Source organism: Miniopterus natalensis, chromosome 11, assembly GCF_054644295.1.
Source record: "Miniopterus natalensis isolate mMinNat1 chromosome 11, mMinNat1.hap1, whole genome shotgun sequence".
Classification (NCBI taxonomy): domain Eukaryota; kingdom Metazoa; phylum Chordata; class Mammalia; order Chiroptera; family Miniopteridae; genus Miniopterus; species Miniopterus natalensis.
In genome coordinates, this window is record NC_142091.1 from 76,489,825 (window position 1) to 76,512,145 (window position 22,321).

Below are 22,321 nucleotides of genomic sequence, written 5' to 3' on the forward strand. Positions count from 1 at the left end.
GAATGAAACAGTTACTTTTATTTTCTGGAACCAAGTAATTTGTTCTTGTGACTCTCCCCATATGAGTAATTCAGAACTGTATTAAAATCCTCCTAGATTCATGTGCCCAGAGTAATTTCGAAAGGGCCATTTTCCGGGACTGGCCATTGTGAGGGGAGAAGCCTGGCTTTCCAGGTGTTCGCTAGACCCGATACTATTTATCGGGTCAGGTGTTACCTGTTGGTGCAGGGTGACTCAAAGAGTTAAGAAGCATGCTATGCTCATCCACCAAGGACCGCTCAGCACCCCTGGATCTGATGTATTTTGCACTGGCCATCAGCATTGGCAGTGGTCACCTGCTCCCTTTCTCCAGCTTGTCCCATTCACTCATTTGCCTTGAGAATTCGGGTGTGAGTGGTGACGTCAGGTGCACTCTGGAGTCTGTCCAGAGGCAGCAGGTGACATGCTCCCTTGAGGCGCCTCTGCCCAGCCTTGGTCTGGGTTCTTCACACAAAACACATTTCAGGATCTGTGCAGAGGTCTGGAGAAATCACGCCCTTGCGGCTGCAGCAGCTCCAGCTTGAGGCAGTGCTTTCTCAGGGTGAGGGGGCTGGCAGGCGCTTGCTTTGTAGTTGTCTGCGGTGACCCTCATGGGTCATAGTGCTTGCTTGCAGGGGGTTATTAAACTGCCCAGGTTAATTGTGGAGCTGGTTTGCTTGCTGTGTGCACTTATAATTGGTTTTTCTCACAAGGTGTGTATCCTTGATGGCTTTCCTGTCCCTATAGGTGCACGATTGACTGGAAGAAAGGAAAAAACGTTACAGTCAAAACGATCAAGAAAAAACAGAAGCACAAGGGCCGGGGCACCGTCAGAACCATCACCAAGCAAGTCCCCAACGACTCCTTCTTCAACTTCTTCAGCCCGCTGAAGGGTGAGGGGGCGCTACTAAAGACCTACAGGAGAGCACCTGGGGTTTAAGGAGGGCTTTGGTTCTTACGAAGAAAGGCGAAAAGTGACTGCACTCACCATCTGTCTTGTGTGAGCTGTTACGGGGACAGCAGCACCCGAGCAGTGATGGTGTTCCTGCCGAGCTCCTTCAGGGGCCCACACTCAGCACCCAGCCCACAGCTCTGTCAGCGCCTGGGCTTTGTCTCAGTTGATTTTGTGCGTTTGTTAACAGGACGGGTGCTAAGGTATGAGAAAAGCATAAGAGAGCCTGTAAGGGTGTTAGGCTCAGCATAAGGCTGAGCGTAATCTCGATCGTTACGAACAAAACAAACGTCGTACATGGCTAGAACTGGCCTTTGTCCACTGTCACACCAGTTATAGGCAGAGGGCGCCTTCAGAGCTGTGAGGTTACTGCTGGGGCTGCAGCAGCAGAGCGCTGTCTGATGGGTAAAGTGGGAGGTGTCACTTGAGTGGATTGGTAGGTGGCAGAGAGGTGTGTGTCACACCGTTCCTGCTGTTTTCCTGTATGTTGGTGGTATCCTAGGTTTATGTGTTACTCGCTATGATTTGGTTGGTTATTTTTTGGTTCTGGAAACACTGAAACATTTTTCCCTCTAAATCAGGTGGGAAACCTTTTTTCTGCCAAGGGCCACTTGGATATTTATAACATCATTTGCGGGCCGTACAAAATTATCAACTTAAAAATTAGCTATGAAAAAAGATTTAGTGAATTTCGAGTCCCGCCTCTAGTTGGCTTGGCAGGGCCAGACCAAAAGATTTCAGGCCACACGTTGCCCACCTCTGGTCTAAATGAATGGTAGTTGCTTCTTTTGTTTTATGCCTTTTGGCTTAAAGATTTCATAGGAACCTTCTGTTTTTGGAGGGGGGGGGGGCAGATACCTGTGCTTATATAAAAGAACTGAAACTCATGAACCTCTGAGGCACTTGTGCTCACGGGCGCAAGAGGACAGGAGTGGGGTCCTCATAGGAAGGGAAGCCGGGGAGGCACCCCAAGCTCCATTCTCAGAAAGCTCAGAGTGCCTGCATGGGCCCTTTCACTCCTTCCTCTGTCTCTGTGCCTCTGGCCGTTCCCTGTGCTGCAGGCTCAGCGCTGCGGGCATCTGTCACTGATCACACTCTGGTGACACTTGCACAGCTGGAATCCCCACCCCTCTTTTTCATACATGACTTGATGGAGCACAAGGGGTTTGGGAATTGTGACACTCAAGTACTTGGATTTCCATTTCCAGAGACTTCAGGCAGAAGCCTAGCTTGGAAGCTTCAGTTTTGTGTGTTTCCCCAAGTCATAAAATAAAGGTGGAACCCCTGAGCTAGGAAAGGTCAGCTACTGGTTTTGTGAGGAAATTACTTAGACGTCGCAATATAATTTTCTGATCCCAAGGGAACATGAAGGCAAGGCAGTTGACCATGTTAAAATATGGATACGAGAAAAACACTGGCTCTTTACTTTCCATGTTTAAAACCAGTTTGGGATAAAGAACTGCCTGCCTTGCCACAGAATCAGAACTCATTTGGGCTGTCAGTCCCAGGGCCACAGGGTGGCTCCACTCAAGTCTGAGCCTTTGACTCTCGACCTTGTCTCCCCTTTGCCTAGTGCCCTCCCCCCGCCAAGCTCCTACTCACCATTCAGTCCAGTCTTTTGTCATAGTGGGTATATTCTGTGACTTGTCTTTGAACCAAGAAGATGTGAGTGTGTATTGGTTTGGGGGATAAGATCAGCCATAAATTTGGTCCTTTAGTTTCCTTTTTCGGGAAGATCCCTCTTGGAGCCTCCTGTGGCATTTTGGACAATACCTGTGTGGATTCATGACACAGGTGCTTCGATTTGTTGGAAGTTTCCTTAAAACTGGATCTTGAATACTTTTTTTTTTTTAAGCATGTCTTTATTGATTTCAGAGAAAGGAAGGGAGAGGGGGAGATAGAGAAACTTCAGTAATGGGAGTCATTGATCAGCTGCCTCCTGCGCGCCCTCCAGCATATGCCCTGACTGGGAATCGAACCTCGATCTGCTGGATCCTAGGTCGATGCTCAACCGCTGAGCCACGCCCGGCTGGGCTGGGTCTTAAATACTTCATAAAATCAAAACGTAATGAAGTGGACTCGAGAATTGGGGGGGGTTGATATTTTTGTGGGGTGGGGCCTAAAACTGTATTGTGGCTGCACAACACTAAAAATGTACCAGACAGCATTGGATTGTACACCTAATGGGGTGAACTTTATGGTATGTAAATTATATGTCAGTGTTGCTGTTTTTTAATTTTTTAGTTAATCCTCCCCTGAGAGTATTTTTTCCATTGATTTTTAGAGAGAGTGGAAGGGAGGGAAGGGGCAGGGAGAAACAGTGTGAGAGAGAGACATTGATTGGTTGTCTCTGGCATGAGCCCTTGACCAGGAATCAAACCCAATACTCTTTGGTGGGCCGACGCTCTTAACCACTGAGTCACACCGGCCAGCACATCAGTATTGCTATGTTTAAAGTAATCGAATGAACACAGCTTCACATGGTAAGCTCTATGAAAACAAGCAAGGTGACAGTGGGATGCAGTGATGGGGTAGCCAAGAAAAACATCTGAACTGACTAAATGCTTTTTGAAATGAAGGAAACATAAAATGGCCAGTCCAGGCCTCTTTGTCCTAAACCCTGAAAACAGGTCCAGGAATCAAGTGAGGAAGGTCCTTGTGCTGCTCCCTGACCCACAGGCCAGGGCCCCCAAACCTGAATCCTGAACAGCCCTGGGATGCTCACATGCCAAGGCCTGGGGACTGCTGCTTCATGGGTGGTGTGTCCACCCCCAGCACTTGGGCCTCCACAGGGGCAGCATTGCCGCCTCGTTGTGACAGCTCTGGGGAAAGTCAGACGCACCTGATGAGGAGGGACTAGCAGTGATGACCAGGATTTCTAAAGCTCGGGCTTTGGGTCCCTTGAGCATTTGAATGTCACTGAGCATGGATTTAAGTCCCGGCTTTTCCCATCATGCTCAGTTCACCAGTCTGTGGGTCACGTGTGGAACCAGCTCTCAGTGTCATGCTTAATTAGTACGGGGCCGAGACACTCTGTGGTGGGGCATTGATGAGTGACACCCAGCCCACGGGTCAGCTTCCCGTCTTGCAGGAAGGTTTCAGCACTCCATTCTCTCCTTCCTCCTTTCCATACAGGGTCCTGAAGCTCAAAGATTATCCCCCTTGTCTACTGCATCGTCACATGAGTTAAAGCTCCACTACCACACAGGTGCACTCAGTGGCCACAGTCTGGACCGCTTTGACGTGTCTTCCACCTGTTACTGTTTAAGCTGGTGTCAGTCTTCCTCTGAGGGCTGGCATCCTCTAGTTGAGTCTGGGAGCATCTCATACCGCCCAGGGCACAGGAGGGAGGCAGGGGTGAGCAAGGGCATGGGTGCTGTGAACGCCCACCCGGAGATGCATAGCTTAGGTGGTTTCCAGGGGAAAGCTCGAGCTGTGAGATGCTCCATTTATCTGTCAGCTGAGTCTCCTGTGTGGGCTTTGAGCAATTTTGCTTCTCAGTGTAATGTGTATATGTTTTGTTTTTTCTAGCATCTGGAGGAGAATCACTGGTAAGATTTGTGTCCTTATTAAAGCCTCTTTGCTGTTAAAGTCTGTGTTTTCTAAGTAGTTAATCTTCCTTTTTAATCTGTTCCTCCCTAAAACCCTGGGGTGAGTTTGTGATCACTGCCCTCTGGGTGGGATAGGCACATGTTCCTGTATGGGCTACACTTTCCTGCCCTCCCCACCTTCCACTGCTTTTCCTTTAAGGCTCCTCAGCCTCGTGGCTGTCAGCTGGCAGTGCGGGCCCTGGCGACTCTCATCAAGCTGCCAGAAGTGAGGGGCAGGGTGAGGGTGAGAGGAAGCGATGTCAGTCCCACTGAATTGAGGTAACACGTCTGCTTCCCCTCAGGATGAAGATTCTGAGTTCACGTTGGCCTCTGACTTTGAGATCGGACACTTCTTCCGTGAGCGGATAGTGCCACGGGCCGTGCTGTACTTCACTGGGGAGGCTGTGGAAGACGATGACAACGTAGGTGCCTCGGAAGCTCCCGCCCATCGTGTGGCGCAGCTCCCCCTGGGGGTTGGAGGGAGGAGAGGGCACAGCAGCAGGGAGCAGGTGTCTGAGGTCGTCCCTATGTGGGCCACATCTCTGCTGGCTCATTTCAGGATGTCCTAAAGACCCCAGGAGTTTCCTATGTCCTGCTCAAGACCTGTAAGCTTTGGGTGACCGCTACCAGGAAGGACACTCATTGACAGAGGTGTGGCCGCACCATGCAGTCGTTAGCAGCAGAGCCTGCTAGTGCTGGCCTGTGGCGTAGTGACCCCAAAGTGGTGCAGGTGGTTCAGGCCCACACTCTGCAGAGGACTGCTGCAGGGAGATGAGCCCTCCCCAGCCAGAGCTGGGAGAAGGCCCCGAGCACAGCCTACCAGCAGTCCTGTGACTGTCATCGAAGGCAGTTTCCTTTGTAACGAGGTTTGGGTGCTGCGGGTCCTGATTCGTGGAAATGTTTTGTTTTGTAGAGTTTTGCCGGAGGGGCATTTTAGATGATGTTTATTCCTTTGCTTTCAGAGCTTTGACGTCTCCTGGGTGTTTCTAGCTTTCTTTGCTGGGAGGCATGCTGGGCAGCAAGAGCTAGGTGGGGTTGGGCTGCTTCCCTCATACCAGACACAGTGCAGGCCTGCTCCCCACTCTCCCTGTGTTTCAGGCCCTGTCCGGCTGTGTGGTTCCAGCTGGAGGGCGTTGTGGGGCCCAGGCACGTGTACACACAGCTCGGCCTGGTGCTGGGCCACTTCAGCCCTCAAGCATTTGCTAAGACTCAAGTTTTAGGAAATGCTGGTTACATGAAGTGGATGTAGGTGGTCTGATTATGGCTCCCACACTGCCTGGGTCATCTTGTTCATCCCATGGACTGTGCGCCCCCACATTGTAACCAGCGCTCTGCGCAAGTGTGAGATGCATTTGAGAGGGGTCTCTGCAGAGCCCTGTAAAGGAGGTCCAGGCGAAAGGGTGTGCTTGGAACCTGAGGAAATCCACACCTCAGCCTGTTTGAGCTGGTTCCAATCTGACCTAAACAGCTGTGAGGGTCTTGTGGCTACAGCACACCAAAGGTCTTCCCTGTCTGGGGCTGGTGGTTAGGGTACTTGGAAGGAAAGGGCACTGAGATCCATCCCATCATGGGTGCTGCTCAGTGCTGGAGGGTGTGCGGCTGGACCTGGGGTTGAGATGAGCCACACCTACGCTGCGCATTCCACAAAGTTCCGTTGGGGAATGGAATGTGTGTGGGCTCCAGAAAGAGAAGCACTGCAAGAAAGAGCCCACTAGACCTCTTCGCACCGTGTGTCCTGTGCCAGTAGTGATTACGTTTCTATCTCGTTGCTAAGATTTTGATCCCAGTCTGGTATTTGGAACTTGAATGACAGCCGACAGTGGTGTTTCAAGACCAGCCAGTTACAGTGCTGGGGTTTCGCCCATGTGCACTTTAAAGATTAAACACCAAAGTTTCATTATATTTCTAATAAAGATTCCCCCTTGCATGCAATATAAAGTGGTATATAAATTCCTGTGTGTAATAAAATTATGCTGCTGGTTTTCTGAGATCAGCCGGTTTCCTGGTTGGACCCAGCACACACCCGAGCTGACCATCTCCTTTCTTCATCTCCCCCCTCCTCAGTCCTTGTGTTGACTGGTTCCCAGGTACCTGGCATCCTGCTAGCGGGGCAGGGCCTGTGAGCAAGCCTTCCTGCAGCGCTGGCCCTGGCCGGCCCGTGCTGTTGGTGTCGACATGCCCAGCAGCAGATGCCCTGAGAACTTGGCCTCCACCCATGCTGCCCTCCGCTCGGCCTGAGCGACCTTCCTGCCTTCCTTAGCCGGAGCATGGGTCCTGGGAAGGGTCTTGTCTGGGTCGGGCTCCCGCCATGCTTTTGAACCCTGAATGTGTTTCCTTCTTTTTCAGTTTGAAGAAGGCGAGGAGGGGGAAGAAGAGGTAAGCCCAGCTTGCGCGCAGCGGTGTCGCCCGGTGGTGCGGCTCCTCCACGGGAGTGGGCGGAGTGGGAGACCCGGGGCCTTGCTGAACCCTTCTGTGGGACTTGAAACTGCGCAAAGGCGGCAGGTGCTGTCACAGTGTCCCGTGACCGGCACCTGGCTGATGCAGAGGCGCCCTGGGCACAGTTCAGTCCACAGTCTGCTCCTCAGCCCTGTGTCGGTTTCAGGGTCATCTAAGAACAAAAGACACCCAGAAAAATTATAAGTGTCCAAAGGACGCGGCCTTGTCAGTCGTGGGTGGTCCTGATTGATGTCCTCCTGATTGAGGTTGCTTTAGTTTGTGGCCAGTGGGTCCCCAGGAGCTGAAGTCCTGCCCACTCTTTCGATACAGGAATTGGAAGGGGACGAGGAGGGAGAAGAGGAGGAGGGTGCCAGCGTGAACCCCAAGGTGAGTCCTGGAGCCGCCAGGCCTGCCTGTGCCAGGCTGTCGAACACATGCTCCCCACTCTGAGGAGCACGGGTATGTCCCCTTGAATTAGAAAACGCAAAGTGTATCAGAAAAGCACCTGAGAGAGGAACTGCTCAGACACCTGGTACGACTGAGTGTCCAGTGCCTGTGTTCCCAGCTCTTCCCGGGCTGTCTGTCTCCAGACTCGCTCAGGCGATGATTTAACTGACTGCACGAATACACCTTTCTGTGTGTGTGTTTTGGGGAAGGATACAAAGAAGGGACTTTGAGGGGAAGGAATTGTTGTTATCATTTTTTAAATGACTAGAATAATGGAATTGTAAGTATAATTTACACTGGTACTTGGGGTGAGAATGCTTGGGAATTATGTTTAGGTATCTCATGATTTGAAATAAAATGGGAAGCTTTTTAAAAACACACAAAAAACTGGCAAAAATGAGTGGGCAGCCCCATTAATTTTACCTGTCAGTCTGAGTTTACTCCTGCTCTTAGGTTAGTGTACATCCAGGTGCGTTCCACTTGGCACGTGTTTAACTGTAGTGTTGCCTCCAGGGGGTCTCACTCTGGTCTCCTGGCAGGAGGTTCATAACTCATCCGCCTCAGAGTTAATCATCTCCCATTACCTGGCCTTTCATTACACCATCTCTAGTTACCTAGACTGTGTGCGTTTCCCCTGTCTCTCCCAAAGTGAATTGTTCCCTGAGCTGTCCTTGTAATGACCTGGTCTCGTGACCCGTTTGCTAACACCATGTGTTTCTGTAACCGCATGCTCGTGGGGAGTTCCTGCTGGGGACACGGGAGGTGGGTCAGCACCTTTTAAATGTGCTCACGGAAACATGCATCTCTTTAAGGTGGCCTGTTGGTCATGGGATAGCTGTATTGAAAACACACCTTTGCTCACCTCTGTGTGATGGCTGGTGAGGGTCCCAGCCCTGAGTGGATCGCACTTGGACGGGAGTTTGGGGTGTCTGTTAGTTAACAGAACCGGGTGATGGTGACACCTTACTCTACCGTGCCGCCCCGGCTGTGTCTTTGACTTGGGACCCGCTGCACAGCCACTGCTTGGCTTCCAGAGCAGAGACTGCTCTGGGCCGTGCCTCACTGGCAGCGGGTGCTCCCCTCCTGTTGTTTCCTTCTGATGTCTGTCCTCCTGTTTCCTCTGTTTTCTGCGAGGACACTCACCAAGTGGTCACAGATAACCTGGCAGAAAGTAGGGGGCTGTTGATGCCCTTCACGGGGGCTCCGAGTTGTTCTATGGGAGGGGGTGAGAAATGACTAAAGTAGCAGGTTGTGCTGTGGAGTGCTGGGCCTGCCGGCCACATGCAGTCTAAGGCACCAGTCTTGGCCTCTGTGCCCACTGTCCCTTGATGCTCACCTCTGTAGAGGGACTGCTCAGACAGTCTGTGCAGCAAAGGAGAACAGCAGAGGGGGGGCGGAAGGTTCAGAGCTGGTGCGTTGAAGGCTGCTGCTCAGCCCGTATCTTGCAGCCCTTGTTACATGATAGAGGTTGGGCTGCTTCCTCCTGTATGATTGTGTGCCTGCCTTTTCTTTCATGCTGACAGTGCCTTTCAATTTTTTTCCCCATTTAGGTGTAATTTTTGTCTGTTAATCATTCATGCGTTTCTAGGTAAGGTGGAATTCCATTCATTCCTAATTTCCAGACTGTTGATCTGTGCTGTGTGGCAATGCCTTGTGGCTGGCACAGAGGGACCTGCTGTGCCGGCTCACGGGTCAGGCTGACACGGGCTTTCTGGCGAGCAGTCTCCTGCTTTTGGAACCGACTGACAAAACCACACGTGGCTCCTGCTTGCTGAGCCCAGTGTTTCTTATTGACCGTGTATGCGGGGTGTAGCTGGTGTGGCGTTTTCCTTGACGAGGGGACTGCCCTCCAGGAAGAGGGCAGAAGGGGAGACCCTGGGAGGTGGGCAGTCTTCCTGGAGGCCACAGTCATGGGCTGCCTGCCCCGCTGTCCCCTGTGCCCTTGCCACCCTGCCCACTGGGACAGTAGGAGTCTTCTCACTGAGTTTTCTGTACATGCATCTGTTGATTGTGTAAACTTGTGCAATTTAGGTGTTGTGCAGACCGGTAGGTAATACAGGGTGATGGAACTTGGTGCCAGGATATTTTACCTGAGAAGCTGCTGCCCGTGTGGTAAGGGCATTAGCTGTGTGGTCAAGTTGCTTCCATTCTGACTCAGTAAGGACAGAACTAGCTGTGGGTCTCAGCAGGACCAGCAAGTCCGGAGCCACCCGTCCGTACATGGGTCATTGTAGCCGTGCTCCAGTCATGGGGCTCCCCTGTGGGACACTCACTGCTGCGGGGCATGGGGCCTGGTTGGGGAGGGAGACACAAATGCCGTCAGGTGGACACCTGGGACTCGGGTTCTGCTTGTTGGCCAGAGGCAGCTGCGTCGTAGACATCATGCCCCTGAGAGCTGGGCCTCTGTGCTCCCGGTCAGGAGGCACCGCATCCTGTATGTGTTCAAATCGGTGCCTTTGAGGGTCTGTCTGCACTGGCCCATCTCCTTCAGGCAGGGCAGACCTGGGCGAAGTGAGGTGATCTCTGCTTTGAGGGTCGGGCTGACTACTTACCTGCATGTTTAAATTGCTGCCACCCACCCGTCTGAAGGACTTGTCTGCCGGGCTGTACCTGAGGCCCACTCTCCACCTGCCAGTTACTCTGGTGTGTCCCTGAACCGCGCAGCCTGGCTCTCTAGGAGAGGAGGCCGCCTCTGGAACCACAGCACCACCACACCCAGCAGCGGGGGTGCTCAGTGCCGTCAGCCTCCAGTGGGCAGGCCGCTCTGGGGCTGCGGTGTGCTCAGGCTGCTCTGCGCCCTCCTCAGAGCAGTTATCTGTTAAAGCCCTTTTGGTCCCATGCGGGCAGGGTTTTGGCTGTTAGTTTGTGCCTTTGAAACTCCTTTCCCTTGATCACCAGCATTGAGCGACCAGGCTGCCATTAAACTGTGACATAAAACAGGACATTCAGCTTGCAGTTCTGTTTGTCCCATGTCACAGGCCAGAAACCACAGTCCCAACAGCCCTTCCTGTCTTGGTTCATATCACACACTGTATTATGTGACACATGTGTGTCATTTATATAGAGATGTGGAGTAGAAAGTCCTCCCATCCGTCCTGTGTGCCCCCATCCCCCATGTCACCCTACAGAACCCTTCCTGAATCACACCTTTTCCGACCCACTTCCCATTTGCAAGTACAAATTATGCAGGAACACGCAGCACAGTGCTCCTTCCTGCCTACGCAGCTCTGGGCCGGAGCAGCTGCCTCTGGTTCCCTAGGACAGAGATCTACCCCTGAAGCAACAGTGCTTGACTTGGAATTGTTCTGCTAGGGTTTCTGGTCAGGTATGTTTTGTTTTGGTGTTTCATATGAGCCTGTGACAGGCAGGTGCCAGAGCAGGGCCCCCATCCCAGAGTGGCCTGCTGTTGGCACTGGGCAGTGCTGGGCTGGGACCCAGGGCCAGTCCTGCAGGTCTTGGCTTGTCCTGTGCTCTCTCCATTACATGTGCAGATCAAGAGCTTCAACCAGGGTCCAAGGCTGTTGCTCTGCGCTCATCACATGTATTTATTTCATCCCTTAAACGTGATTTCGCGAAGGATGAGCTGTCGCCCCAGCTGACACCATTGAGGGTGTGTCGGGCTGTTTCCTTAGACTGCACAGTGTGCCAGGTGACGCTCGGCGTGCTCTGTGATCTTAGCTCAGGCTGACAGGGGCAGGTGTCATGTTGTCCCCACACGGCAGCATCGGTTGCCAAGTGTGGTTTCGGTGGTTGGGATACACACGACAGGTCACACTGAAGTGGTTTGGGGGTGGGAGGGCTCCCCCAGTAACTTTTCTGGAAGGCTAGGGTTCCCACGTGGGGACTCCTGGGAGGGCCGTGGCTTTGTGGGCACTGCCTGTCGGCGAGGAGAGAGGCCCAGGGGAAGAGACAGCCCTCCCAAGAGCATGGGGTCTGGAACCGGAGCCCTTGGAGGTTCAAGTTGGTCCTGTCCCAGGGGTGGCAGGGAATGCACAGGGCATGTGCTGACTCACGGGGCAGTGCCATGGTCGCCCAGAACATGGTCTGTCACTCGTTAACCCTGTGGCCCAAGGAGCCACTCTGTCCAAGACCGTTCTGCTGCGTCTCCTGGAATTAGAGGGTCTCTCAAGCGTCTTTAAACAAAAAAGGCAGCTCTGCTGTGACACTTCTGGGGAGTTAGCTTTTTTGTTACTGTTTTGAAAGTGCATTTGTAGTAACCATTTTTTCGGTTACAATGCATTGAACAGTGGAGTCTGGGTTTTCTGGGTTGGTGGGAGGTGCCTGTGGGGTGTGGACGGGTTCTCTACAAGTCTTGTCTCTCTTGTTGACAGAAGGAGCCCAGCCAGCACTCCGAGTGCAAGCAGCAGTGAGCAGCGAGGACCTGTCGGCGCAGCGCCCACACCTACTTTTTCAAGTGCATGGTTTTCACCTTCACTTTGCCTTTCCCTGTTACTTTGCTTAATCTGTACAGTGGCCCCTTAAATGCATTTCAGAAGTAGGAGGTTTAATCCCAGCACCCTCGACGGCCTTGGGTGCAGTGCAGTAGACTTCCCCAGGCCCTGCTTCTGGGGCCCGTAGACCATGTAGGGTGGGGGTGGAAGGTCCCCAAGCCCAGGACTGACATCCGGGAGCTTCTGCTCCCATCTCTCATTTGAAGACACCACACGCTTCGTTTCCAGCCACCTGGTCCCCTGTCTGAGCTCGGAGGAGGAGCGGAGAGCAGGGTCCCTTCTCCTCGGTGTGTTCTTGCTTTGGTTTTATTTTCCATGGGTGGGGGTGGGGTGGGGGTACCCACGGCGCTGAGGCGCAAGCTCATGTGGTGACCCTTGTATTTATTTGTTCCTTTGTGCTTTGGGCACAGGGATGCTTGCTGTCGCTTGTCCTCGAGTGCTGAAACCATGTTTGTGACTGGAGACCCGGGGACTTGACTGGGAGGTGGGGGCGGCTCCTGGGGAGCAAGGCTGTGTGAGAGAAAGCACTCCCTCCTGCCGCCAGCTGCCGGGGCAGGGCTTGTCTCCGTGGCATGGGGACCCCTCAGCTGGGCAGGTTTGTGGGCAGTGCCGTGCCCTCTCTGGGAAGGGCTGGAGGGCACAGCTGTCCTCATGTTAGTGTCACATCTTGTTAGCTCCCATTTCTTAGCCCACATCCACCTTGTCTTAAAAGCCCTGGTTCAGAGCAACCTGTTCGTGGCTGGCATGGGGGGTTCCGAGTATGTGGCCGCTCGCAGTCCCTGGCAGCCGGGGATGCCGGTTCCACACTGACCAGGCCTGGAGAGTGCTCAGCCTTACTTAAGATACATTTGTACCTGAATACGCTGTTTTCAATTTGTACAGAATAGTTAGAATATTCTATTAAAGTTGTGAAACATGAACCGGTGCCATGTGCAGTCTCTGGTGGGGATCCTGGTCCAGGTAGGGGGCCCCGCTATGTGGTCACACTCCAGATTCGGGACTTCCCAGCTTCTGGTTTTCCGTTTCGTATCTCAGGCTGCATTTAGTTGCCTGTTGCGTCTCCAGGTCCACGTCACTGTTGGGCAAGTTTGGGGTCCCCGGGGGAGCCCTCTGCTAGCTACCTCAGGAAAGCATTTGCTGCTACCCCAGGGTTTGTGGGGTTGTCCTCTAGATCCACCCAGGAAGGCTCCAGGGGGGAAGCTCCTGCCTAAAGGCCATGATCAAGCCAGCCCTGAGGGTGCTGCTGGGGGCCTGTTCCAGCCCACCCTCCAGGCAGGGTGCCTGCGCACGGCCCCTGGACCCTGGTCCTTGGTGCTGCCATGGACCCTGGGCATCTAGAAACAAACTTGCTTATGAAAACGTGGCTTACAAGTGAGTGAAGGACCAGAAGTGGCTGCACAGAATGATGTCCTGGGTTGTTTGCAGGAGGTGAGTGCTGAGGACATCAGGTCCCAGGGCCCTTGGGCTCTTGGGGCACAGTGAGGGACAGCCCATCTCCCGCTGGCCATATCGCCACCCAGGATGTGGGCCTCACCGAGGAAACGAAAATCAGCAACGACAAGGACTTCGGCAACTCATTGTGACGAGGGCCTGAGAAAGCACGTGGAGGCCGTGAACTGTTAGAGCCTCTGCCCCAGCAGTGTAGGCCTTCAAGGAAGCAGGCGCGCGGCCCTGTGACAGGAGTCGCCCTCGTGCGTGCTCTGTGGACGGCGGGGCGGTGTCTTGAAGTGGCCAGGATGAGGTTGCGTCAGCTCCCACCCACGGTGGACTTGAGCCAAGAACGGGTGTCCGGGTGCCCTTGGGAAGGTCATCTGGGGTGTGAGGGAGCAGAGCAGGTAAGGGGCAGGGCCTGTGCGTGTGCACATGGTGCTTACGTTGGGAAGCCTCGGGCTAAACAGGAAGCTGGAGAGCGGCTGGCTGCCTGGGGCTGGTGGGCAGGAGAAGCAGAGGCTGGCTCCTCTGCGTCCTCGTGCTGAGCCATGCGACGCGGTAACGGGCCGTGTTCAGAGGCATGAGTTCTCCCTGTGGGGTGGGGTGCAAGGACACAGGCTGCTGCTGGGCTGTCCAAGCGCACGGGGACTCCAGCTTGAAGCCCGGAGAGGCTGTGCTCTCCCTGGCCCTCCACTGGCTCAGCCTCCGCCTGCACCAGGGCCTCATGAGGTTTTCCTCTGACCTCCCCATGGCTCCCCCTCCTGGGCAGTCACAGGAAAGGGAAGGTGGTCCTTCAGTGCCCAGGGTCCTGGGACCTGTCCAAGCACAGGTCACTGCTGGCTCACAGGACCTCAGGGGCACCTCAGGGGCTCCGGAGGCTGGTTTGGTCCTTGCCGCCTGTGCTGGGAAGTCACGGAGCACCCAGAGGTCTGCCTAAGCCCCCAGCAAGGAGGCAGCAGGGAGGTGGCACTTAAAGCAGCTCCAGGTATCCACTGGCCGGGCCCAGCTGGGCCAGCTCTGCCTGGGTGATGCAGCCACCGCAGGACCCCATACTGCCCGTCTGGCTGCTGCTTTGCCTCTATCCCCACCGGCCCCTCGACTGCCATTAAGCACGCCAGGGGTCGAGGGCCAGGCCTTACCAGCCCCTACTTGGCCCAGATGGTACAGTGCTCCTTTCTGAGCACCCAGGAGGGTGTCCACATCCACTTCCCATCCCAGAGGTCTCTGCCTCCCCCGCCTCCCTCAGTCCTTAGGGTGACTCTGTCAGAGCCTGTGGGGCCTGTTGCGGTGCCTGTCCCTCAGGGCCTGGGTCTCATCTGTCACACAAGACTGGCTCTGGGCCCAGCCGCCCTTTCTGAGCTCTCCTAGCCACCGCGTGCCGACTTCTGGGAGGCGCTCAGCTCTTCCCCAGGCCTGGGGAAATGTGGGGCAGGACCTCCCCAGGCAGCTCGGGTGCTAGCAATGCTGTGAACCCCACAACGGAGTGCTCCCAGCAGCAGAACCCCCACAACACAGGGATCTCAAAAGCATGACCTGAGGGAGGGAGGGCAGGTGGTGGCTGGTTTCTGTGACCTCCAGAACCCCCACAGCACCAGCGGGGATGGGTACTGTTGGGGAGAAGGAAGGGCTGCACCGGAGAGAGTGGATTGTCAGCTGGAGCTGCCTCAGGCACGTGCACGTGGTCTATGGGCGTGACACCCCAGTGGAGCTGATTTTTCAAAAGCCCTCACATTGGGGTGATTACTCTTAAAACTGGTTTTCCTCTTGAGGGGTCAGGAGTTGTGGTCACCCACAGCCTGGTAGAGGGGCCTCTGTCCACACCTGTGGAGGGCAGACAGCTCAGCAGGTGGCCGGTTTGCCCTGGCGACCAGTGTGCTATGGTTGCTCATGGCCCTTGTCTCATGATACAGGGGCCAAGCTGAGGCCCAGCTCATCACCTGCAGCTGCCCAGCAATCCCTTCTCGGGGCCCAAGGGTTCCCCATGAGGCTAGCCCCCCTCCCCCCAAGTCCCTGTGGCTCCTGTTCCCAGAGGGAGTTTGCTTGGGGACAATCCTCTGGGCCAGGGAAGGGGGAGGGTGGGCCTTAGCTTCGGCCAGTCCAGTCTTGGTGGTGTTGCTGACCTCCGTCCTGCCCTGAGTGTGCGTCCTGTCTCCTTCACCTCTGAGCACCTAGTGGACAAGGGGACGCCGGTGCGCTGTGGGGAGGCCCGGGAGCCGGCAGTGGAGTGAACCCCCTACCTGTCTGCTTCCTGCTGCACAGAGCCCCTGGTTGAAGAGGCTGTGTGGGGTGAGTTGTGTCAGCACCGCCCCGGTAAGGGCTGCCCTCGGCTCCCTGCCAGCTGGCCCGCTCAGCCACCCGGCTCAGCGTCCCTGGACTTCGGTCTCTTCCGATCAGAATGACTTCCCAGCTTCCTCTGGAGGCCAACTGTCCTCCCCACCCCAGCCGCAGAGCATAGTTGTCGGGGGGCAGGGGGGATGCTGAGGAACCTCAGACCCAGGCATTTGGCCCACACCAGGAGACGCAGACAGAGGTCCCCAAAGCAGGGGCTCCATGACTTCACAGGCTGCTCCTGGCTGAGCTCTGGATCCTCTGACGGTGGTGGTGGTCTCCAGACACGTCCGCCTGCGACCCCCCTTCAGCCCTGAGACTCGGAGAGGGAACTGTCTCGTCCCATGGCAGCTCTGGTGAAATCCTGGGTATCCCCAGCCTCTACCCCTGGAGCTCCCTTTTAGCCTTGCTGCCAGGAGGGCGAGGCCCCAACACCCCCCCGAGGCCAAGACACCTTGGTGCCCCGGGCACACCTCCACCTGCCCCAGATGTCACCACTGTGCCAGTCACCGGCCCAGCCTGCCATGCTGACTCAGTATGCCATGGGCGGTGGCCGGATGCTACTCTCCATGACAGCCTGCCAGGCCTGGCTGGAGCCCAACTGTGCCAGGCCAGGCCTCATGAGAACTGTGGCCCAGGACCTTCACCAGGCCCAGGAGAGGCCCAGCAGAGCCCACAGGTGCCTTCCACGGCTCCCTCCTCCCACACTTGGGCTGCACCTGTCCCCAGGGCTCCTCCAGAAGTCTTGGAACCTGCCTGCAGAACTGTCACTTATAATAGCTGGCAAGTCCGGAGAGGAAGCCCCCTGTGCTCAGACCCCAGGAACAGGTGGGGCTGCCCAGGGCTGGGGCATCCCCAGGGCCTGCTGGTTTGGAGCCAGTCTGGGGAGGGTGGGCCCTCGGCCTCCACAAACGGAGTATACACTGGGACAACAGGAGGGAAGCTGGAAGACGGGGAGACTTGGGATGCAGGCAGTGGCCTGGGGGGCCTGGGTCTCAACCTGCCCCCACATCCAGCAGTGGCTCCGAGGGCAGACTGCCTGTGGAAGGTGGCAGCCATGCCTGGTGCACCTGGGCCTCTCCCCCTTCCTGTGTCTCACGCATTCATTCGCAGACTTACCCACCCAACTTCCAGACGCCCCACGGACCAGACCCCAGGCAGCCTGCTGAGTTTCAGGGATGCCTGCTGCCTATCCTCCGGGCTCCCCCAGGCCTCCCCCTACCTGGCCCTGGCCCCTACTCCACACCCTCCTCCCCAATCTGGTTTTACCCACGAGCAGAGTCCATCAATGTCAGTTGCTCTGACCAGAGTTGTGTCTTTTAGACAGTGAAGTAGATACTTTTTAGTTCCACTTTCCTCCCCCCCGCCCCGAAAATAAACGTTTCCTGAGCACCTGGGTTGGGCCCTTGGGTCCCCAAAGAATAAGACACCATCACTGCTTTCCAGGAGCTAATAGTGCCTTCTAAGCCGGGTACTGAGGGATCAGTAGGAGCTCACCAGGGAGCCATGGAGAGTAAGAGTGCTCTGGGCAGCATCACTTTCCCATCCATCCCCAGGGCCTTGTGAGGAGTGGCCTACCTATCAGACTCCAGCTGAGGGGTGCAGGGACCCAGACAGGGCAACAAGGGACACAGCTTTAAGGGGTCAAGGCCAGGCTGACAGAGCCGGAAACAGGTGGGAACAGGCAGGCCTTGGGCCTCTCACTTTTCCCAGGCTGCAGCTTCCAGGAGAGGGCAGGCCTGAGTCACGGCTGCGGCAAATGGGCTGTACCAGGCTGGGCTGCTCAGGTGGCGTTCAGGCCGCCTCTCAGGTGCTAGGACTCCAGGCAACGTGGGCCTCCCCTGGCTCCAGGACCCAGGGCTTACACAGTTGGTGGGAGTAGGCTTTCGAGTGCCCCCTGGCTATCGAAGGGCTTCCTGGAGGAGGCCAGAGTTGAGGAGGGGACCCCTCCTGGGGCTGTCTCTGAACAGCCCCCCCACAGGAAGGCGGTGGTGTTCGGTCCCAGGCACGGCCCGTGACGCACAGCTTCCTCACAGGCTGTTCCCGGGACTGGCCGGGCAGCAGCCTCGGGGTTTGGCTCCATCACTGCGGTGGGAATGACCTCACGCGGGGAGTTTAGGGAGTTTCGAGAGGCGCCCCTTTCCTCCCGGGCCGCCCGAAATCCTCGCCTGGCTGGATGGCCGGTCTCCCCGGCCAGGTGTCTGAGCACCACTTCTCTCTGCCTGGGGGGAAGTACCCCCGGTGGACTTGGTGAGCATCCCAGGTGCCGTCCTCGGGTAAATATTAGTAAACTTGGCTCTGACCACCGCTGCCTGACGCCACTGATGGGGCAAAGCCCGGCGCAGCCCCCTCCCTGCTCTGAGAAGCGGCCACCAAATGTCACCAACCCAGAGCCCGCTCAGCCACCTGGGGGCCCTGGGACTGTTTCCTGCCCCAGGCCTTGGGGGTTGGTGGAATGGATTTGACTCCCGCTGGCCGGCTGTGTGACCTCCATGAGTCACTTCTCTCAGACCCGCACCTCATTCCCTGAAAATCCAGAACAACTGCCACAGCCCCCCTTGCAGTGACAGAGAAATGGGGCCCTGCCCGCCCCTTTCTGGGGCCAGTGGCTCCTTTCCAGCACCTGCCCAGCCTAGACCCCTGGACTGCAGCTCCCCATGGGGTGCAGCCCCCAGTAGAAAGCCATCCTGGTGGGTCCTCTAGGCTCCTGGCTGTCAAATGGTTCAGGGAGGGGGCCCCCCAAAGATCCTCACGTGGTGTTTCAAGGTCAGCGCTGTGCCTCAGCCTCCCCCGAGAAGTAGGCATCACACGCAGACCCCACGTTCTAGAACCTAGAGGGACACTCAGTCGGGCTGCTGGGGGTGAGGTCAGGGCCCTCTCCTTGCTTCAGACTGAGCTGGTTTGGCCGGAGCAGGAGCAGGAGCAGGGACGGGAGCAGCTGCTCCCCCTCCCCGCCTCCGGTCCGCAGGGTCTCAGGCCCCGGGGGTGGAGGTGGAGGTGGAGGTGGGGGGGCTGTCGGTAGTGAAGCTGCCTGGGTGGGCCTGGCCGATTCCCACCCTTCCACTCCGGGCATCCTCCCCCTGGGGTCTCTACCCGCTCAGGAGCCTCAGGGAGGCTCCCCACCCCTATGACGACCCCATCTTTCAGAGCACCGCCCCCCAAGTCACCAACCCCTCCCCCTCCACAGAGAGGCCAGGCCAACGGGCAGAGGGAGGAGCGCTGGGTGGGGCAGGAGGAAGGGCACCTCCTCAGGACTCAGAGCCTCACCTGGCCTTCCAGCTCCCCCACACCCTCCTCCAACCCCTTCCAAACCCCGCCTCTGCCGTCTCTCCCTCCTTTCCCCGGCCCCCTTTCCCTGGGGCTTGCCTTTCCAGGCCAGTGAAGTGGGTGTGCGTGTGCCCCAGGCAGGGCTGTCTCTGGGTCAGTGCACAGAGGCGGGGCATGTGCCTGCACACCGACCCTTACTGACCTTCACGGCCACTTGCTCACCCGGTCTTGGGACTGTTCCCCCCTTCCGCCTCCTCCCCCCCCCAGGGAGGCCCCCCACGGTTCCAGCACCAACACACACACACACACACACACACACACACCCCTGCTGTAGTCCCAAGGGCAGGCAGGGCTCCTCCTCCTGGGAGTACTAGCACCAGCCAGGCCCGCAAGCACACAGTAGGCGCTTAAGCAGTTGAGGTCTGCCTGGAGCTCAGGTTCCACTGACTGGCCCCTGGGTGGGGGGGAGGCAGGCTGGTGGGTGCTGGTGGGCCTCAGAGGGCCCAGGCAGCGCAGTGGCCTCATGGTGGCTCCCTAGGGACAGTGTCAGAGAGCCCTGCTCCTGGTCTGCTTCTGTGTCCCACTGCCCAGAGGACCAGGTCTCACTCCCCAGCCCCACAAGACTCCCCTCTGGTGAGCACAGGCCGCTCACTGGCCAAGTGCCCAGGGTGGGGTGGGGGGTCAGCAGTCTCACCCAGCCTGTCGCTGGCATCCCCCCACCCGCAAGGGCTGGCCAGCTCTGCCGGATGCCTTTAGCCACGGAACTCACCTCCTTACAGGTCTGACTTAAGTTGCCTTGAGGTGGGGGGAACTGTGACCCCTCCTACCCTATCTGCTCTCCCCGCCCCCACCCAGGCAGGCCGAAGATTCCAGAACATGGGCCAGCAGTCCCTTTGCTTGTCCTGTTCTCTGCACCCCCAGCCAGTCCTCTGGCCACACAGGTGGCGACCACAGGGCAGCTGCCGCCTGGATGCCGTTTGCACAGACCTGACCCAGGCCCCTCTTCAGAGCCAGTGGTGCCCCTTGTTTGTCACAGTGACCCTGCAGGGCCAGGGTTCAGGACCACCCTCCGAGAGGTCAGGGGACGTGCCCAAGGCCACCCAGCGAGGGCAGGTGGGGCAGGGTTGGTTCCAGGGCCAGCTTCCCGGGCCGGTGGCACCCAGAAGGCCCCACGCTTGGTTTTTACACTTTGCTGTCGCCGTGATGAAGTTTTTAACACCCGTGGAACCAGGAGACCCACGCTTTCCTTTCGCACCAGCGCTGCAGACTGAGGCGGGCTGGCTCTCACCGCCCCCCCGTCTCTCCGCGGCTCCTGCCACGTCGCAGCTGCGGTGGGTGTTGGCAAGGGGGGGCCTGGAGCGGCTGTGCACCCCAGAAATCCCCTTGGCCTGCTCCACCCCCACGCCCTGGGAACCAGGAGTCAGCCGGGGTTCCTGCTCCTGTTCAACCTTTTAAAGGAAGGGGGTAAATAAAACGTCCCGCGAGCCGGCTGGGCGATGACTCAGCCGCCCCCGCTGCCCTCACGGCCGCGCCCCGCGCCCCGGCCCCGCGCCCCCCGGCCCCCCGGCCTCTCCGGGTCCCGCGCGTGCAGCCGCAGCGGAGCCCTTGCCCCGCACGCGGCCGTCGGGGCTCCGAGCTGGGGCCGGGGAGGCGGACGGGCCCGGGAAGGGAGGCGGCGCGTCCCCCCCAAGCTCACCCACATGCACCGAGCGCCGCGGGGCGCTCCGCGCGCACCTTTCATTTGTCCCCGAATCTAAGTGTTTCTGCCCGCATGTCACAGACGGGAAAACGGGGGTCAGGGCACCTGCTCTCGGGCGGGCCAAGGCCCACGGGTGGCAAGGTGGAGACAGGGCCCCCCGGGTGTGGGAAGAACCAAGGGGTCCCCCGCGGAAGGGTCCCCCAGGTGTGGGAAGAACCAAGAGGCCGCGCCTCGCCGCTGCCCCAGGAGCGCTGGAGCGGCAGGGCTGGTGCCGGGGCGCCTGGAGGCTGGGTGTCGGGGCACCCGGGGGTGGGGGTCGGCCCCACCCCCTTCCTGGGCCCTCCCTGGCTGCGGGCGCTCCCCCGGGGCCCGGGGAGTTGAGTCACCGCGGGCAGGGCCGGACATTCCTCCGCGGGGCCGGCGTCCGGGGCGGGGTGGGGACCGCGCGTCACCCCATGGGCCTGGGGAGTCGGGGCGCCGGGGGATAGAAGGGGCGCCTGGAGTTAAAGGAAGCGGTGGCCGCGGGCGGGGGGCGGCGGGGGGCCGGGGTGGCCGGGCTGGGGCGGCGGGAACCGGTGCGCGCCGGGGAGGTGCCCCGACGAGGCGCGGAGGCGGGATCTCGGGGGGGCGGGATCTCGGGGGGGCGGGACCTGGGGGCGGGGCCGCTATAAAGGCGGGGCCGGGGCCCGCCGGCCGCATTGCCCTCTCCGCCGCCGCGCGCGCCGCCGCCGGGCCGCCGCCGCCATGAGGACCCCGGGCGAGGTGCTGCGGGAGGGCGAGCTGGAGAAGCGCAGCGACAGCCTGTTCCAGCTGTGGAAGAAGAAGCGCGGCGTGCTCACGCCCGACCGCCTGAGCCTGTTCCCCGCCGGCCCGGGCGCGCGCCCCAAGGAGCTGCGCTTCCACTCGATCCTCAAGGTGGACTGCGTGGAGCGCACGGGCAAGTACGTCTACTTCACCATCGTCACCACCGACCGCAAGGAGATCGACTTCCGCTGCGCGGGCGAGAGCTGCTGGAACGCGGCCATCACGCTCGCGCTCATCGACTTCCAGAACCGCCGGGCCCTGCAGGACGTGCGCCGCCGCCGCGAGCGCGCCCCCGACGGCCCCGAGCCCCGCGCGTCCTGAGCCCGCGCGGTGAGTGCCCCGCGCCCCGGGCCCGCGCCGTGAGTGCCGCGCGCGCCCCCGCCGGCCTCGCACCGCGCACCGCGCACCGCGCGCGCGGCGGGGGCTCTGCCCGCGGGGGGGGGGACGCGCCGTCGGGGCGCGCTCGGGAGCCTCGCTGGCACCTGCCGCGTCGGGGCCGACGGGGAGCCACGAGGGGGACCCCTCGCACGCCCCCAGCCCTGACCCCTCCTCTCCCCGCAGGAGCCACACTCTCTGGACGAATCCGGTCGAGACAAGGGGCTGCCAGGAATGGCCGGAGCTCACCCACTGACCACACCAGGACTAACGATTGGGGGGGGAGGGCGCCCATGTCCCTGCCCCCCAGAAGGAAACCTTCGCCTCGCAGCGTCCCGGAGCCCGCTCTGCTGCGAGGGCTCGTTAAATTATTAGACTATCTATGTATTTATTTTTACGGTTATGTGTCGTCGAACCATGTCATATGTCTTAATGTTTTGTTTTTTTGCATCCGTGGCATTCCAAATAAACCACTCCGCCTGCCTCTTTTCTACCAGCCGGCCTGGTGCGGTGCTGTTTCTGG

At 58.3% G+C, this 22,321-nt stretch overlaps 2 protein-coding genes across 5 annotated transcripts in view; both read left to right on the top strand.

Moving 5' to 3' along the window:
* The window catches only part of NAP1L4 (nucleosome assembly protein 1 like 4), a 34,742-nt gene extending 21,928 nt beyond the window's left edge, over nt 1-12,814 (top strand). For 2 of the 4 annotated variants that reach the window (XM_087822074.1, XM_016217100.2), the window contains 6 exons: nt 766-911; nt 4,502-4,521; nt 4,863-4,982; nt 6,907-6,936; nt 7,327-7,383; nt 11,775-12,814. In XM_087822074.1, the coding sequence (XP_087678200.1) occupies nt 766-911; nt 4,502-4,521; nt 4,863-4,982; nt 6,907-6,936; nt 7,327-7,383; nt 11,775-11,813 (412 nt within the window). In that variant the 3' untranslated portion in view covers nt 11,814-12,814. Of the gene's footprint in view, nt 1-765; nt 912-4,501; nt 4,522-4,862; nt 4,983-6,906; nt 6,937-7,326; nt 7,384-8,993; nt 9,678-11,774 lie in introns of those variants that run through there. The other 2 variants (XM_087822075.1, XM_087822076.1) reach the window with 2 other exon arrangements.
* An 8,549-nt stretch (nt 12,815-21,363) lies between these two features.
* Nucleotides 21,364-22,294, top strand: PHLDA2 (pleckstrin homology like domain family A member 2). Its single transcript, XM_087822457.1, has 2 exons — nt 21,364-21,753; nt 21,985-22,294. The coding sequence occupies exon 1, from the start codon at nt 21,364-21,366 to the stop codon at nt 21,742-21,744; it is 381 nt and encodes a 126-aa protein (XP_087678583.1). The 3' UTR covers nt 21,745-21,753; nt 21,985-22,294.
* Nucleotides 22,295-22,321: the final 27 nt, after the last annotated feature.